The sequence below is a fragment of the Musca autumnalis genome, unplaced genomic scaffold (genome assembly GCF_047663935.1).
Source record: "Musca autumnalis isolate F117 unplaced genomic scaffold, ASM4766393v1 scaffold_2, whole genome shotgun sequence".
Lineage (NCBI taxonomy): Eukaryota > Metazoa > Arthropoda > Insecta > Diptera > Muscidae > Musca > Musca autumnalis.
The window spans coordinates 20,436,008-20,456,326 of NW_027411755.1; the positions used below are offsets into that span (position 1 = coordinate 20,436,008).

The 20,319-nt window shown below is 30.8% G+C and overlaps 1 protein-coding gene across 3 annotated transcripts in view; it reads left to right on the top strand.

The window, feature by feature from the left end:
- The window catches only part of smal (smoke alarm), a 140,045-nt gene that overhangs the window by 63,857 nt on the left and 55,869 nt on the right, over positions 1-20,319 (top strand). For all 3 annotated transcript variants that reach the window (XM_073967238.1, XM_073967240.1, XM_073967239.1), the window contains exons 4-5: positions 13,639-13,870; positions 14,963-15,110. In XM_073967238.1, coding sequence (XP_073823339.1) covers positions 13,639-13,870; positions 14,963-15,110 — 380 coding nt within the window. The remainder of the gene's footprint in view (positions 1-13,638; positions 13,871-14,962; positions 15,111-20,319) is intronic.

Below are 20,319 nucleotides of genomic sequence, written 5' to 3' on the forward strand. Positions count from 1 at the left end.
AAAACTGCTTTACAAAATTTTCTTATCTTAGTGGACCATATCAGAAGGTTTATGGCCAGAGAGTTTCTTCTCCAAGTTTTTTAAAGGGCATGTTTTCCAAACCATTTACAAATCTGAATCTGCCTTCATTCGTCTGACAATCATCTACTGGGGTAGTGAATGACACCCCATTGTGATTAATGATATCAATGAAACATATTCCGATTATTTTTCTTTCATTCCAAAAAAAAAAAAATCTTATCATTTCCTTTTCCTTAAACAGATTTTCCGGGAATTGTTCTGCCAGCGGAGTTTCAGTTTCCTCTAATTTTTATTTTTTCACGCCTTCATTAATATTAATTTTAGATCAAATAAAATAAAAGAATAAAATCAAAAAAATAATAAGGGATAAAATTGTAATTATTATTCCACTTCTTAACTAAAGTAAACAACAATTTCATTGTAAATTACTGGAAACCCCCAGAGCGAGGGAGAGGTTGGACTATTTAAACAATATCCCAAAAAAAAGTAAATTACCCAATGACCAGGAGAGGGCATCACTCAGTAATTGTGTGTAACAATGCATAATATGGGCATTTGGTAAATAGTCAAAATACCCGCATTTTGAAATGGTCACTCAAACCAAAGGCATAGCTACAATTCTCTCTTTCATACTGCCATTAATTTCGAAATATTTTGCTGTGTTGTAAAATTCCCAAAAAAAGTGAAGAAAATTGTCCCCAACAAATTTTATTTTATTAAATATTTACTAAACGAAAAATCTCTGTTTGCCCATGATGAGATTTTGAAATTGTTGTTGTTGATATCATTTAAATTAGTAAAGATGCTGGAGTTGTAAGCAGTGTGTGTGTGTGTGAAAATTATACATATCATGTGGTGCGGTCGGTCATTTCCTGTGCATACATATTTTGAAGTAAACTATTTAAAATTGTCATAAAATTACCAGTAGAATCTCTATGTAGTTGGCATACAGTGGAGCCTTGCACAGGGAGTTGGGAAAAATGGGCATACGGTTGGATTATAAAAACTCAGTAGAAGGTTTTTTTATGCGAGAGAAGGTTTTTTTTGATGATTTGTAAGCAAGGGGGCTCCAGAGATGGGAGGTATCATGAAAGCTATTTATGATAGACGACTTCTAAGGAGAACATGTGTGGAATAGAAACTTTAATAAGGGTCTTGTATAGAACATCATATTTGATAAAGGGCCTTCTATGTCGAAAGAGACCTCACAAGACGTCAGCGTTGGGCTTAATTATTGTTTGCCGCATTGGAAGAAAGTTTAATTCTGGAATTATAAGTTTATTATTTGTTATCCCCTATTGCCAGGTTTCACTGTAAAAAGTCTATAAAATTTAAATTACAAAGTGTCCATAATAGCTTGAAATTATGCCACAGACAATCTCTGTCCTCTTTTGGTGGGTTCCTAATTGACTAGTGGCGCCTTCGGTAGAAGTATTTTCTAAGCAAATTAGGTTTGGGAGTTCTAACAACAATTTTTCAATTTAAACTGGGAAAGGGTTACATATGATTTTTCTTTTTTGAAAAAATAGGTTAATTGTTTTTTAATTAAATTTATGAAGGCCTCCATGGGGGTACCTGCGCTTCTCAATAAATACGAAAATTTTTAAATTACGAATTATGGACTTTAATATGGGCTATTAAAAATTTAATTAACAGCCCAAAGAACGGTCATTTGAATATTTCAAAAATGTAATTATCACAAAAAGAAGAATAAAAAATTTGGAAAATTTTTAAATTACGAAAATTTTTAAATTACGAAAATTTTTAAATTACGAATTATGGACTTTAATATGGGCCATTACAATTTTAATTAACAGCCCAAATAACGGTCATTTGAATATTTCAAAAATTTAATAATCACAAAAAGAAGAATAAAAAATTTGGAAAAAATTAGAATATAAATTTAATATTTTTACAAAATACTTTCCAAAACTGAACATAAAATATTTAATTATTATTTTAAAATATTTTATGTAGGGTTTTGGAACATAAAATATTTAATTATTATTTTAAAATAAACAAGTAAAAAAGCATTAAGTTCGGCCGGGCCGAACTTTTCATACCCTCCACCATAAAATATTCTGAACTAAAATGGAATAATTACTTTTCATTCCTGTCCCCAACTTTAAGTGGGTACGTTAAAATGTCAGATAATGTTTATGTACATTTATGCTTCATTCGGGAGGCCCTTTTTTATGGTGCCTATATCTAACTATGTATGTTGACAATTTTTGGTGGCCTAGAAATTGGGAGGTACTGTTATATAGAAGTTATAATAAAACATGGACCTATGTTGACAGTTTTTGATGGGAGCCTTTAATGTCAAATAACTCCTAATTCAGTTTAAAAATTTAGCTAGAATCTTCAAAATATCAAAAATCGGTACATAACGTGGGAACTTCAAATGTCATTAACAGCTAGTTCGGAGGTATCTGGGCTATACCAAAATATGAACATAAATGAACCGTTATATGGGGGCTATACCAAAACGTGGACCTATGTCCACAAGTTTTGTCATATAAGTTTATTGACATTTAAGAACTTTAAATGTCAAATTATAGCTACATCGGTCTGAAAATGTAGCTACAAACGTCAAAACACCGCAAATCGGGGGTACCGTTATATGGGGGCTATACCAAAACGTGGACCTATGTCCACAAGTTTGGTTATATAAGTTTATTGACACTTAAGAACCTTAAGTGTCAAAATATAGCTAAATCGGTCTGAAAATGTAGCTAAAACTGTCAAAATACCGTAAATCGGGGGGTACCGTTATATGGGGGCTATACCGAAACGTGGACCTATGTCCACAACTTTTGTTATATAAGTTTATTGACATTTAAGAACCCTAAATGTCAAATTATAGCTACATCGGCCTGAAAATCTAGCTAAAAACGTCAAAATACCGCAAATCGGAGGGTACCGTTATATGGGGGCTATACCAAAACGTGGACCTATGTCCACAACTTTTGTTATATAAGTTTATTGACACTTAAGAACCCTAAATGTCAAATTATAGCTATATCGGTCTGAAAATGTAGCTAAAAACATCAAAACACCGTAAATCGGGGGGCACCGTTATATGGGGGCTATACCAAAACGGGGACCTATGCCCACAACTTTTGTTATATAAGTTTATTGACACTTAAGAACCCTAAATGTTAAATTATAGCTACATCGGTCTGAAAACGTAGCTAAAAACGTCAAAATACCGTAAATTGGGGGGTACCGTTATATGGGGGCTATACCGAAACGTGGACCTATGTCCACAACTTTTGTTATATAAGTTTATTGACATTTAAGAACCCTAAATGTCAAATTATAGCTACATCGGTCTGAAAATCTAGCTAAAAACGTCAAAATACCGCAAATCGGAGGGTACCGTTATATGGGGGCTATACCAAAACGTGGACCTATGTCCACAACTTTTGTTATATAAGTTTATTGACACTTAAGAACCCTAAATGTCAAATTATAGCTATATCGGTCTGAAAATGTAGCTAAAAACATCAAAACACCGTAAATCGGGGGGCACCGTTATATGGGGGCTATACCAAAACGGGGACCTATGCCCACAACTTTTGTTATATAAGTTTATTGACACTTAAGAACCCTAAATGTTAAATTATAGCTACATCGGTCTGAAAATGTAGCTAAAAACGTCAAAATACCGTAAATTGGGGGGTACCGTTATATGGGGGCTATACCAAAACGTGGACCTATGTCCACAACTTTTGTTATATAAGTTTATTGATACTTAAGAACCCTAAATGTCAAGTTATAGCTAAATCGGTCCGAAAATGTAGCTAAAAACGTCAAAATACCGCAAATCGGGGGGTACCGTTATATGGGGGCTATACCAAAACGTGGACCTATGTCCACAAGTTTTGTTATATATCTTTATTGACACTTAAGAACCCTAAATGTCAAATTATAGCCAAATCGGTCTGAAAATGTAGCTGAAAACGTCAAAATACCGTAAATCGGGTGGTACCGTTATATGGGGGCTATACCAAAACGTGGACCGATATATCCCATCTTCGAACTTGATCTTCCGACGGCTAAAAAAATGGTATTCCCCAATTTTCAGCGAAATCGGTCAACAAATGCGACCTGTATGTTGCGAACGGACGGACGGACGGACATGCATAAATCGACTCAGAAAGTGATTCTATGTATATCCCTAGAAGGAACTATGGGTCTATCTCGCTTCCCTTTGTATGTTACATACAAATGCACTAACACATAATACCCCTTACCACATAGTGGTGTAGGGTATAAAAATTGTACATAAAGTTCTTATAAAAAACACTTTGAGAAAAAAATATATTTTTTTAGGAAATTGAAAAAAATTAAAAACGAATCCTTAAAAATCCACGCACTTTCCGAAAATATCCTTTTTTAAAAAAAATATTTTTTAAAAAATTGACAAAAATAAAAAAAACTTAAGATATTCATAAAATTTTAAGAATTTTTTTTTTAAATTTGAAAAAATTAGAAACAATTTTGTTCAAGAAGCCAATTTTTTGTACAGAAATATTTTTTTAAAATTTTTAATTTTTTTTAAATTCACGCACTTTGGACAAAAAATAAACTTTTTTAAAAATTTGAAAAAAAAAAATTCTTTAAAAATCCAATATTCAAGGAATTGTCGGACAATTGTATCAAAGAGTGGGACAATTGCTTTTACGATTTTATATAATGACTTTCTACTTCAAAAATATAAAAAATATCTTAAAGATCCCCTTTATTGGCCGGAAAAACATTATTGGTTGAAAAACATTTTTTTTTTAAATAAATAATAAAAAATGTAAACAATAATTTTAAAAATTTTAATTTTTAATTATAAAATATATTAAAAATGTAAAATATTTGAGAAAAATTTTCATTAAAAAAATTTAGCTTCTTCCTTTTATTGCAAAACATTTCTTCAAACATCCACGGATTTAAAAAAAAGAAATATCCTTTTTTAATTTGAAAAAAAAAATTAAAAATGCTCTAAAAATCCCCGCACTTTAAAAAATATTTTTTAAAAAAATTGACAAAATTTAAATTTAAGCTGAAATAAACACAAAGATGTAAAATTCTGCCAACAACAATAATAGGCATCAGCACGGCCTTGTTGACTAATGCGTAATGCAAAAACAACTTTCTTGTTGTTTTTACCCCCGCTTATTGAAGCAACATTCCTATGTTCGTATTCTTTGCGAAGCAAAGACGACATAAAAACAGTGGTGGATATGAAATTCTTTAGATCGACTCAAATTGTAGGGTAAACAGCTTTAGGGCCATACAGCAAATTTCTCATTTTATTTAATTTGCTAGATGGCTTTATTGACCTGTTTATCGATACAGAGTCGGCGAAAAAGGGAACTGATGAAGTTGTTTGGCGACAACTGAAACTATAGTATTCCCTACCCTTCGCCCGAAACTAATCAATTTCATATCCACTTTAAAATATTTTGTTGTTATTCAAACAATTGAATTACAACAAAATATGGACGTAAGCTGAAATAAACACAAAGATTTTTTGTACATAAATATTTTTTAATAATTTTATTTTTTTTTTAATTCACGCACTTTGGACAAAAAAAATAACTTTTTTAAAATTTTGAAAAAAAATCCAATATTGAGAATTACGGTCTTTAATGTGGACTATTAAATTTTTTATAATAAACAATATAATATTAAATTAATTATTCACAATAATCTTAAAAAATCAAAAATTTTGGGATAAATATTTTTAAAAAATAATTTCAATTTGATTTCAAAATAATTTTAAAATAATTAAAAGCTCTAAAAATTTGCATATTATATAATAACTCTCAACATAAAAATATAAAAAATATCTTAAAGATATTTTTATTATTTTTTATTAGTCTGAATGTAGTTAAAACTATTTTTAAAAATAAATAATAAAAATATTCCAAAAATAGTAATTTTCGGAACTACATCAAGAAATTGTCGGACAATTGTATCAAAGAGTGGGACAATTGTTTTATGACACATAATTTTATAATTCTACGAAACAAAAAACTACAATATTGCCCATCATAAAAATATATATTTTTTGTTACATGAAAAATGCTACGGGAAGGAGGGGAGATACCGCAATTGAAACCACCGATACAATTTCCTATAACTTGGCTGGCATGAGTGTGTGTTTATCATTAAACATCATAAACACCAAAATTAAGATCAGTTTTCCCAACCCCTCCAGCTCCTCTCCCTCTCCCCAATCACACTTGAAACACTTCTTGTGATGAAATGATAACCCACTGATGAAATATACTTTCAACATAATTCTACAAATCGAAACCACAAAGATAAACACTTGATACGTCTAAAAAAAGGGGAATGGGGTAAAAGGGGAACATAAATTCTATTTCAACAAAATGCAATTATAATTTTTCTTTTTTTCGGAATAGAAGAAGAAACATGGAAAATTGCGGTGAAAGAAATTATTACACCAGGTAAAGTGTTTGAAGAAAACTGTAATGCAAGACCGAGTCACCGACCAAAGACTTTTAACATGGGTCGTGCCATCCAACCACTCACTCTCCCCTCCCCTCCTTATTATAGACTCTGTTGTTATTATTGCTGTTCATTCCATGAATGGCGGCAGCCATGGCTTTATTGCTTTGATCTATTTTAAAAAGATCTTTTTATATGTACATACGTACGAACGTCTGCACCATAGTCTGGTGCACAAAGTCTTTTGAAGCAATTCTTAAAAGAAAAGAAAAAAACAATATTTCTGCATTACATATTTTCTTGCATTTTCCCGTTTCTTTTCTTCTTTACATTGAATGGGTGTTGGAGAACATTTTGTGCATTTCTTTCTTGTTCTTCTATTTTTTTTTTGTTTTCTTGATAATTACTTAGCACTTGAACATGTTAAGACTGCAATGATAGCCGGCAAAGCCATAGACACTATGAGACAGTTTCCAATTTTTTTGTTTTTTGCTTTTCAAAAGAAAATCATCGATAATGAGTTTTTTTTCGGAAAATCCTCAAAGCTAAAGCAGAAAATTGCTTAGATGTTAGGCAACTACATATTCTTTACTCCACTTAAACTTGTCGACGAACTTACTCAACATCATATCATAAAAAATTAGTTAGACATTTAGTGTCAGCAAAGTATTTGAAATTTTCGGGGGGCTCCGCAAAGGGGTTTTTTCTTGCCTCTTTGGAAGATTTAAAATAAACACAAATTTTTGTTTAGTTTAAGCGGTCAGAGGGTTCGGGGAAAATACATAAATTTTTCCACCTAAAAATGTATTTGGGTTAGAAATGTTAAGGCAAATGCAATTTGCAACAATCATACACAACACTTTATTAGAAGCTATAATATAGGGTAAAGATCCTGACAAATCTATAAAATATAGGCTAGAAAAAAATCTTTAAAAATCCACGTTAATGACCCTTGATATCCTTGGAAAATATGGCTTTAAAATCCACTTGCAGGCTCTAATAATCCTTCAAAATATTGCCTTTAAAAATCCAAATCCTTCAAAAACACACCAACCTCTCCAATTAATTTCTTATAAATTATCCTCTCACTCCCCTTCATCTTATTCCCATTAAGAATGATAACATTTCAAGAAAAATCATTAAAATCATTAACCAAAAAAGAACCCCAACAATGCTCCCCACCAGCAAACCAACAAAAAATTAACATATCAATAAATGCTTAAAGCAGACAACATCTTAACGACGATGGAAAAAATCAGTTGATCGTCCACTCAATACCAAAGAAAAAAAAAAATCATATCATAACTTAAAACACCAAAGCAATGAAGAAAACGACGGGACAGTAGATACTGAGGAGATACCGAAAAAATATTAATCCTTAATTACCAAGACAACATCCTGCTGAGTTTGTTAAAAAAAAATCAGCAGCAAACAAATTCTTCCTTGCCAACCAACAGCTTACTGTAATGGAGCTAAGAAAAGGAAAAAAAAAAACAGAAACACTTCAATGTTGAAATTCCGAAAAAGACATCATTTCAGCTATGGGGTACCCCCAGTAGAAGAGCGACATGAACAAGAAGAAGTTGGCATTAACTTAACGAACTTAACAACTTACCAGAAGCGTTTTTCATAGAAGGGGGGCCATCCATCCATACACCACAATGCTGTGATTTCTGTTCTTTTTTTGTGTTTGTTAACGAATTTCAAAAATGATAACATGACCAAGAATTGACGTTTAATACACCCTGCAAACTTTTAAAGCCATAAACGCAATTTCCATTTGGTGAAAAAAAACGCTAAATAAAAAACAACAACAATATTTAGTCGTTATATTGGCCACAAGATATACAAATCACAAGGAATCACCAACCAGCCAGCCAGCCACTGGAAGAAAGAACAAATCTTGAAAACGCCACTTAAATGTCCAAATGGTAATGTATGCTTCCAACGGCAACAACAACAACAATCATAGCTATAATATCAATATCAAATGGCTAAGACAGTATTTAAAATGAAGGAGAACAAAAAAACGAAGAAATACGAGGAGAAAATGGAATTCAAAATCATTTGCTTAAGACTTTACATACCAGCGTGGTTTTGTTGGGGACATCATCATAGAGAGCCACCAAGATGACGAGGTAAATGATGACAATATTGGTTGGTTGGCTTGTTGGGGTAAATGTCAAATAGGGGGTGGTTGGAAAAGGAAGGGGAAAGTTAATTCAGGAATTATTGAAATTAGTTAAATTGGGAAAGGCTCTTAATATCCTTGACAACATTGTGGATATTTTTCCACGATCAATGCTTCTCCTAAAAATAAAACGGTTTTTATCCTTAAAAAATTAAAAAAAAACATAAAATATACAACCTAGAAAATATTCTTTAAAAAAACTACGATTTAGAAAAAAAACTTTAAAAAATCCACGATTAAGAAAAAAATTTAAAAAATCCGCAATCAAAAAAATTTAAAAAATTCACTATCAAGAAAAACGTTTTTTAAAAATCCGCGATTAAGAAAAAAAATCTTTAAAAAATCCATTATTTAAAAAATCAAAAATCAAGACTCTTTTAAATCAACGATCAAGAAAAAATTCTTTAAAAAATCCACGATCAAGAAAAAAATTCATTAAACAATCCACGATCAAGAAAAAGATTCTTTAAACAATACACGATCAAGAAAAAAATTCTTTAAAAAATCCACGATCAAGAACTCCTCGACCAAGAAAAAATTCTTTAACAAGTCCACGATCAAGATTATCTTTTTAGATCCACGTTCAAGAAAAAAATCTTTAAGAAGTCTACGATCAAGATTATCTTTTTAGATCCACGTTCAAGAAAAAAATCTTTAAGAAGTCTACGATCAAGAAAAAATTCTTTAAGACGTCTACGATCAAGAAAAATTTCTTTAAAAATCAATAATCAAGATTTTTTTAAATCCACGATCAAGAAAAACGATTTTTAGAAAATCCACGATCAAGAAAAACGATTTTTAGAAAATCCACGATCAAGAAAAACGATTTTTAGAAAATCCACGATCACGAAAAACGATTTTTAGAAAATCCACGATCACGAAAAACGATTTCTAAAAAATCCACGATCAAGAAAAACAATTTTTAAAAAATCCACTATTACGAAAAAAATTCTTTAAAAAATTCAAGATAAAGAAAAAAATTCTTAAAAAAAATCCACGATCACGAAAAAAAATTATTTAAAAAGTCCACGACCAAGAAAAAAATTCTTTAAAAAGTCCACGATCAAGTTTTTTAAATCCAAGTTCAAGAAAAAAATTCTTTAAAAAATCCATTGTTAAGAAAAAAAATCTTTAAAAAATCCATGATCAAGAAAAATTATTTTTAAAAATCCACGATCAAGAAAAAATTTTATAAAAAAATAAATATCAAAAAAAGTTCTTTCAAAATTCATTATTAAGAAAATAATTCTTTAAAAAATTCATGATTAAGAAAAAAATTCTTTAAAAAAATCCACGATCAAGAAAAAAATTCTATAAAAATTCCACGACCAAGAAAAAAAAATTGTATAAAAAGTCCACGATCAAGATTTTTTTTAGAACCACGTCAAGAAAAAATTCTTTAAAAAGTCCACGATCAAGAAAAAATTCTGTAAAAAGTCCACGATCAAGATGTTTTTTGATCCATGATCAAAAAAAAAATCTTTAAATAATCAACAATTAAAATTTGTTTAAATCAACGATCATGAAAAACGATTTTTAAAAAATCCACGATTAAGAAAAACGATTTTTAAAAAATCCACGATCAAGAAAAACGATTTTTAAAAAATCCACGATCAAGAAAAAATTCTTTAAAAAAATTCACGATCAAGAAAAAATTCTTTAACAAGTCCACGATCAAGAAAAAAATTCTTTATAAAAATCCACGATCAAGAAAAAAATTCTTTAGAAAGTCCACGACCAAGAAAAAAATTCTTTAAAAAGGCCACGATCAATTTTTTTAGATCCAAGATCAACAAAAAAAATTCTTTAAAAAATTCATTGTTAATAGAAAAAACCTTTAAAAAATCCACGACCAAGAAAAAATGTATTTAAAAAATCCACGATAAAGAAAAAATATTTTTGAAAATTCACGATCAAAGAAAAAATTCTTTAAAAAATCTATGATCAAGAAAAAAGTTCTTTAAAAAATCCACGATCAAGAAACAAATTCTTTAAAAAATTCACGATCAAGAAAAAAATTCTTTAAATAATACACGATCAAGAAAAAATATTTTTAAAAAATCCACGATCAAGAAAAAATATTTTTAAAAATTCACGATCAAAAAAAAAAATTCTTTAAAAAATCCAGGATCAAGAAAAAATTTTTTTAAAAATATACGATCATGATAAATTTGTCTTTAAAGAATCCATCACCAAAAAAAAAATCTTTAAAAATCCACGGTCAAGAAAAAAAAATTAAAAATCCACGACCAGAAAAAACGATAAGAAAAAAATCTTTAAAAAATCCACGATCAGAAAAAAAAGATTTAATAAATTTACGATCAAGCAAAAATGCTTTAAGAAATCCACGATCAAGAAAAAATGTGTTTAAAAAATCCACGATAAAGAAAAAAATCGTTAAAAAATCGATGATCAAAAAAATTTAAAAAAATTCACGATCAATAAAAATATTCTATTAAAAATACACGACCAAGAAAAATTATTTTTAAAAAATCCACGATCAAGAAAAAATATTTTTAAAAATTCACGATCAAAAAAAATCTTAAAAAATCTACGATCAAGATAAAAATTCATTAAAAAATCCACGATTAAGAAAAAAGCAGTTCTTCAAAAAATCCATGATCAAGAAACAAAAACTTTAAAAAACTCACGATCATGAAAAAATTCTTAAAAAAATCCACGATTATGAAAAAAAATGCTTTAAAAAATACACGATCAAGAAAAAAATCATTAAAAAACCAGTAAGGAAAGGATCAAAGTCGGGCAGGGCCGACTATATGATACCCTACACCACTGTGAATATGTAAAATATAAATCGGAGCTATATCCAGATCTTAACCGATTTCGATATATTTTGGCACATTTATTTCCAGACCGAGTTCAGTCACACATTCGAAATATCATTGAAATCGGACTTATATAGCGTGTTTGGTGCAGCAAATTCGCGAAATCGGCCGAAAATATATATGGGAGCTATATCCAAATCTGAACCGATTTCGATATAATTTGGCACATTTATTTCTTGACCGAATTCAGTCACACATTCCAAATTTCATCGAAATCGGAAATATTTAGCGTGTTTGGTCGATATCGGCCGAAAATATATATGGGAGCTATATCCAAATATACCGATTTCGATATAATTTGGCACATTTATTTCTTGACCGAATTCAGTCACACATTCCAAATTTCATCGAAATCGGAAATATATAGTGTGTGTGATACATAAAATACGTGAAATCGGCCGAAAATATATATGGGAGCTATATCCAAATCTGAACCGATTTCGATATAATTTGGGACACTTATTTCTAGACCGAATTCAGTCAAACATTCCAAATTTCATCAAAATCGAACGTATATAGCGTGTTTGGTGCAGCAAATATGTGAAATCGGGCGAAAATATATATGGGAGCAATATCCAAATCTGAACCGATTTCGATATAATTTGGCACATTTATTTCTAGACCGAATTCAGTCACACATTCCAAATTTGATCGAAATCGGACATATATAGCGTGTGTGGTACAGAAAATACGTGAAATCGGCCGAAAATATATGTGGGAGCTATATCCAAATCTGGCCTGATTTTGATACAATTTGACACACTTATTTGTAGACCGAATTCAGTCACACATTCAAAATTTCATCAAAATTGAACGTATATAGCGTGTTTGGTGCAGCAAATATGTGAAATCGGGCGAAAATATATATGGTAGCTATATCCAAATCTGAACCGATTTTCACCAAAAGCAATAGCGTTCTTCCTATTGCAAAAAAAATGTAGTTCCCAATTTTCAGCTGAATCGGACAAAAAGTGCGACCTGTACGTTGCGAACAAAAATACATGGACAGACGGACATGCATAAATCGACTCAGAAAGTGATTATATGTATATCCCCAAAAGGAACTATGGGTCTATGTCGTTTCCTTTTGTAAGTTACATACAAATGCACAAAGACATAATACCCCTTACCACAGTGTGGTGTAGGGTATAATAACCGATGAAGAAAAAATTCTTTAAAAAATCCACTCTGATGAAATCCACTATGAAGAAAAAATCTTTAATAATCCACGCTTAAAGCCCTTTATCTACTTGAAAAATTCTTTAAAAAATCCTCGATCAAGGCTCCTAATATCCCTGACAAAACTCTTTAAAAATCCACATTCAAGGCTCTTAATTAATATCCTTCAAAACAAGTCTTTAAAAATTCATTCTGAAAGCTCTTAATATCTTAAAAAAATGAAAAAATCTACTCACAAGGCTCCCCGAGGCGAACGAGTTCTTTCCTTGAAATTGGTAATTTCCCCAAATTGAAATCCCCTCCTTCGTTCCATTGGCTCATTGCACGTACCATTTAAGGCATTTTAACTGTGGAGGAGATTTTATACATTTTCATGCATATAACAACAACAACAACGAAAAAAGGCACATTAATTTTATTTTCTGCAGACGATGACGTTTGGTGATATCGTCAAACAAAATGAAAAGAAAAAAACAAGGTGGTTTTCATGTGGCATAGACCCGAGTCCTGGCTACAATTGTTATTGGCAACATTTGCAACAAACAACACGCCATTCATTCAATTCACCCCAACCGCCAACTGCTACTTCGATTTCAGCTATAACTATCAAGCTACCAACTACCACAGTACTCTGCTCTGAACAAACGACACAATGTGGGGCCGACCTGTCATTTAATGTCAATTCATTTATATAGGAATCTGCAGTTGTTTTTTTTTTCTTTTTCATGGCTAACTTACAGCCAGTGATTGGCTGTCTCGTCTCCGTGGCTGAAATGTTGCCAAGATTTTTTTGTTATTTACTGTGTTTTGATGATGAGTTATCTTGCTAAAGTTTGAATCATCATTGGATTTTTATATGTGTTTAATTCTTCATTTGATTTTGATATTGATTTGTAATCCGTTTTTTTCTCTTCTTTTTCTTTGCAGACTGAAAACCGATAATAATGGCGGTGCCTGGTGTCCCAAACATATGGTCTCAAATGCTTTAAAGGAATACCTGCAAGTTGATTTATTATCGGTGCATGTTATAACAGCGGTACGCACACAGGGTCGCTTTGGAAAGGGCCAGGGTCAAGAGTATACCGAGGCCTATGTCCTGGAATATTGGCGACCGGGTTTCACAAGTTGGAAGCGGTGGAAGAATACACAAGGAAAGGAGGTAAGTTTATGTTGCTCGAAAAAATATTATTTGAAAAATCCACCTGTTGTTGGATGGGAGAAAAAAATATTCTTTAAAAAATCCACTTTTATTGTTGTAATGATGGATGGAAATATTATTTAAAAGATCCACTTTTATTGATTTTAGTTCGGCTCTTTTGAATGAAATGAACGGTTCATTAGTTCAATTGTTATTTGAACTAGCTTTCTTTGTTTCTTCTTTGTGAGCTTTTAAGCTCGCCTTATCTTATGTGGTTGAATATTTGTTCTCCCTAGAAAATCTCAATAAACAAAAGAGAGTTGTATTTGATTGGCTATTAGTTTGGTTCAATTGAGTTCAGTTCTTTGGAATGAACAAGATGGTTCCTTTAGTTCATTTCTTCAATTCTTATTTGGACACTTTATTCATAGAAGAATAAATGAAACCTTAATTATACCCCTCATTATATTTGGAAAAACTAGTCTCCGGTTTGGTGCAGTCACTAAAATTAATTTGACTTTTCTAAATGAACAAGTTGGTTCCTTTAGTTCATTCATTAGAATTATTTATATTGAACATACATCAAATTTGTTGTCTTTTTATTGAAGCTTAAATCAGTTGATTTTAAATTTTTCAATTTTATTTTGTGCAACTTAAATTAAATTTCCTTCCTCCATGATCTTCTGTTATACCCCTCATTATATTTGGAAAAACTAGTCTCCGGTTTGGTGGAGTCACTAAAATTAATTTGACTTTTCTAAATGAACAAGTTGGTTCCTTTAGTTCATTTATTAGAATTATTTATATTGAACATACATCATATTATTGCCTTTTTATTGAAACAGAAATTAGCTGATTTTAAATTTTTTTCAATTTTATTTTGTGCAACATAAATTAAATTTCCATCCTCCATGATCTCCTGTTCATATTAAACTCTCCCGTCAGAGAAACTTTAAAATATGTATATATTCTCCTTCACTTTTTCTTATCTTTCAACATTTTATTAGACACTTTTCATAGGCATTTTTACTACCATAGACTAATAAGTTTTTTTGTTATCATCACACATTTAACCATTTGTTTCCTTTCTCTTTTTTTCTCATTTGTTTGCAGATTTTACCCGGCAACATTAATACCTATAGCGAAGTGGAAAATACTTTACAACCGATTATATTCGCATCAAAAATACGCATTTATCCATATGGTCAATATGATAGGACAGTGTGTTTGAGAGCTGAAATTGTGGGATGTCCATGGGAAGGTAAGTAAAAAACACAAAAATCTTAAACTCTATGACTCAAACTAAAATATTAAAGATGTCTGTAGCTAATATGCAGACAGCTAGGCACTAATGTGCCATTGCATGCTGGTTGGCTGGCTGGCTAGCTCGGCTCACTGGCTGACCAACATGCATTTGGTGATTTTATAATTTATGGTTTTTCGATAATATATGGACAGTTTTTAAATTTAAGATGCTGTCTCTTCTTCAAGTTGTTGCTTTTTTGCGGAACCTAATGTCTGGTTTGTTGCGTATAACTGACATGCTGGCTAATAGTGTTTGGTGTGGAAAGTTTTAGTTTCTACTGTGAGTGAGTTGAACATTACTGCTGCTATGTTCATATGTGCTTTGTTAAATCAGCGGGTTATAAATTGATCAATTTTGTTAGGTTTGTCTAATTTCAAATATTTGCCATTAGTTGCAAAAGAAATCGCAAGATGTGATTTGAAAATGGGCAATAATTTCTGAGGTCTATGATTTGTTTTAGTTGGGGAGTTAGTACAAATCATAACTCGTGCCTAATAGAAAATGATTTATTATTTCTAAGGACCTCTTTTGTATATTCGTGTACTCCATAACATTGCTTCACAAAATTACTTTAACACCAATTAGGTTACTCTAAGTGAAACGGTTTCGTTCCTCTGTAAAATTAATGAAGTTTTAAATTTCTGTTTCCTCTAAGTTTCCTCGGCCTCTTGATCTTAAGAAGTGTTTGAAAACTTTTGTTCTTCATAGAAAATTCCAATCGCCTAGATATTCTCAATAGATCTTCTAGTAGTCCTGAACAGCTTAGTCCATTTAAAGGATCACTAATGTTAGTTCCACGTTTTTTGAATGCACTAGATGGTACCCTTAGTTCATTAGTTCAATTAATTCATTTAATATTTCGAATATCTCTGATATTGATATTGAGTTTCCCTATTACGAACGCTGACTGAACTCCCAATGCCTCGTAATAAGTTTGTGGTGGTTCAAATACGAGTTTTAGTCCGTGGAAAAATATTCTCTAGTCGGATGGTTATCATAAAATATTATTTTATTCTTTAAACCAACATTTTTTGAATCATTTTGTTTGGCTCATTCAAATGAACCAGATGACTCCTTGAATCCATTAGTTCAATTGTTATTTGGACATGAATTGAGTTTCTATAATTCGAACGTTTCGTTACTTCAATAAACACGGAAGAATTACTGGAAGAAAATATTTAAAAAAAAAAATTCACCGTAAAATTGTTTCAGCCTTCTTCCTCTTTTGACGTCTTATTGGCTTCTTAGCTGAAGAAAAATTTACATGGAAAAATTGTTAAATGGAAAAAATTTTATTTAAAAAATGTCACCATAATATTGCTTCAGCCTGTTTCCTCTTTTAAGGCCTTATTGTCTTCATATTCTGGTTGAGGATTGAAATTTGAAAATTGTTAAATGGAAAAAATTGTATTTAAAAACTGTCAACATAATATTGTTTCTGCCTGTTTCCTCTTTAAAGGCCTTATTGTCTTCTTATTCTGGTTGAGAATTAAAGAAATAGATTTGTGTCTGACCTGTTATTAGAATTGGTAATTTTATTGATAACTAATTTTAGTTCGAATTAGTTTAGTTCCTGAGATCTTTGGTCCAATGGGTTGCGATTTCAATACATCTCTGCCGTTTATTTAAGTAGATATTTTTCTCTATTATCCAGCTGATGTATATTGACTCTAAAATATTCAACTGGTAAAGCTAGCTTGGTTCTCCTTGTTCGGGTGGCCTTTTTAGTGAATCGTTGAATTGAACTACTAGTACCTTGAAGAACTACATAATATAAAATACAACTCGGTGGAATTATTTTCTGAATATTGTTTCAAAATACTTTAAAACAAAAAAAACTATAGCTAGCTTGGTTCTACTTGTTCGGGTGGCCTTTTTACTGAATCGTTGAATTGAAATACTAGTACCTTGAAGAACTACATAATATAAAATACAACTCTCTGGAATTATTTTCTGAATATAGTTTCAAAATACTTTAAAACAATCAACTATTTTGATTGTCATTTTTCACTAGCTCTATTCAGTGAATCATTTTTGAATTGAACTAAATTGAACAAACTTCTGCAGTTAAAAAATGGTAGAACTGATTTTTCGACATTTGTTTGACGATTATTTCACAATGAAGAAAAAATAAACGAAAAACAGAAGAAGAAGAAGTCGAACGCTGACAAAACCAAATTAAAAACTGTGAAATAAAAGAAGAAAATTGATTTTTTATGTCTGTTTTTGACATTGCTACCAGATCTACCATTTTTCCGTTCCTTTACTTTTCTGGTAAAAATGTTCTTGAAAGAGCAATTTTTGACACTTTTGACACAAAGCTATTGAGATCACATATTTTTCAGAAAAAGTGTTTTCACCTAGTTCGAGGGCTCTTTTCAGTAAACCACTAAATTGAACTATTAGTTCCTTGATCAACTACGTAATGTAAAGCGCATGTCGCTGGGATTATTTGCTAAATATTGAAACAAAATATTCTCCATAAAACCTTTAGTTTGATTCACCTTGTTCAGGTGTTTGTTTTTTGTGAACCACTAAATTGAACTATTATTTCCTTGAACAACTACGTAATATAATGAGCATGTTGCCGGAATTATTTACTATCTATTGAGATAAAATATTTTCCATAAAAACTGTAGTTTGATTCGGTGAATTGTTAAATTGAACTAATAGTTCCTTGGTGAACTACATAATCGGGTATGTTCTGAGATACACTTCACGCCTCATGCATTTTGTTCATCCCATTTACTCCCATTTTTTGCGAATTTCTTGGGCCTAAGATTTATTACGGCATTTAAAAAGAAGAGTACACCCTATTCCATCCATAATATACTCGGAAAATAAGAGTAAATGGGGTGAACAAAATACTTGAGGCGTGAAGTGAGAGGTAAAGGGTGTCTCAGAGCATACCCCAATATTGTGGTTAGTCAATGGGTAAGTTGCTAAATATTCAGGCCAAATAGGCTTTTTCCCGGGAATCATGAAATTGAAATACAAATTCATTGTTGAACTGCATAATATTAGGGGCTAGTCAATGGGATTATTCGCTCAATATTCAGATCAAATATTTTCCATAAAAAATCGTTTGATTCACATAGTCCAAGCGCTCCTTCCAGTGAATATTTTGAAATTTACACTTTCCTGGTTCCAGCGCTTTTTACAGTGAATCGTTTAATTGGACTACTAGTTTCTTAGTTAGCTACACAATATTGGCTGCTAGTCTCAAGAATTTTGCTAAATATTGAGGCAAAATATGTTGCAAATGAAAAAAATTTGATTCACCTAGTTCACGAGTGCTCTATTCAGTGAATCGCTAAATTGAACTTCTTTCTATTACTTTGATAAAGTAAATGATATTGGAAGCTAGTCGCTGGGATTATTTGCTAAATACTTTGGCTAAATATTTTTCCATAAAATACCGGCTTGATTGCCCGAGTTCATTTGCTCATTGCTGTAAATCGTTAAATTGAACTACTAGTTCTTTGGGTGCAAGTCTCTGTGATTATGTGTTAAATATTGAGGCAAGATATTTTTATTTTATCTTTTCTAAATAACCAGAGGTAGGTTTTTGTATGAAATCGTATATGAAATTGTAATATGTTGTATATTTTAATAAAAAAATAAATAAATGAAATAAAAATGTTTACCTATCCATTCCACACCCCTTTTCTCTCCATCTCTTTGCTCTAAAACTACCAAAATAATTTATAATTTGTAATAAAAAAATACAAAATATTTTTCCTCTATCTGGAATTATTTGCTTACTATTCAGACCAAATATTTCCATAAAAAATCGTTTGATTCACATAGTTCGGGTGTTCCTTCGAGTGAATATTTTGAAATTTATATTTTCCTGGCTGCAGCGCTCTTTACAGTGAATCGTTTAATTAAACTACTAGTTCCTTAGTCAGCTACATAATATTGGCTGCTAGTCTCAAGAATTTTACTAAATATTGAGGCAAAATATGTTGCAAATGAAAAAAATTTGATTCACTAGTTCTTTGGGTGCAAGTCTCTGTGATTATGTGTTAAATATTGAGGCAAGATATTTTTATTTTATCTTTTCTAAATAACCAGAGGTAGGTTTTTGTATGAAATCGTATATGAAATTGTAATATGTTGTATATTTTAATAAAAAAATAAATAAATGAAATAAAAATGTTTACCTATCCATTCCACACCCCTTTTCTCTCCATCTCTTTGCTCTAAAACTACCAAAATAATTTATAATTTGTAATAAAAAAATACAAAATATTTTTCCTCTATCTGGAATTATTTGCTTACTATTCAGACCAAATATTTCCATAAAAAATCGTTTGATTCACATAGTTCAGGTGTTCCTTCGAGTGAATATTTTGAAATTTATATTTTCCTGGCTGCAGCGCTCTTTACAGTGAATCGTTTAATTAAACTACTAGTTCCTTAGTCAGCTACATAATATTGGCTGCTAGTCTCAAGAATTTTACTAAATATTGAGGCAAAATATGTTGCAAATGAAAAAAATTTGATTCACTAGTTCTTTGGGTGCAAGTCTCTGTGATTATGTGTTAAATATTGAGGCAAGATATTTTTATTTTATCTTTTCTAAATAACCAGAGGTAGGTTTTTGTATGAAATCGTATATGAAATTGTAATATGTTGTATATTTTAATAAAAAAATAAATAAATGAAATAAAAATGTTTACCTATCCATTCCACACCCCTTTTCTCTCCATCTCTTTGCTCTAAAACTACCAAAATAATTTATAATTTGTAATAAAAAAATACAAAATATTTTTCCTCTATCTGGAATTATTTGCTTACTATTCAGACCAAATATTTCCATAAAAAATCGTTTGATTCACATAGTTCAGGTGTTCCTTCGAGTGAATATTTTGAAATTTATATTTTCCTGGCTGCAGCGCTCTTTACAGTGAATCGTTTAATTAAACTACTAGTTCCTTAGTCAGCTACATAATATTGGCTGCTAGTCTCAAGAATTTTACTAAATATTGAGGCAAAATATGTTGCAAATGAAACAAATTTGATTCACCTAGTTCACGAGTGCTCTATTCAGTGAATCGCTAAATTGAACTTCTTTCTATTTCTTTGATAAAGTAAATGATATTGGAAGCTAGTCGCTGGGATTATTTGCTAAATACTTTGGCTAAATATTTTTCCATAA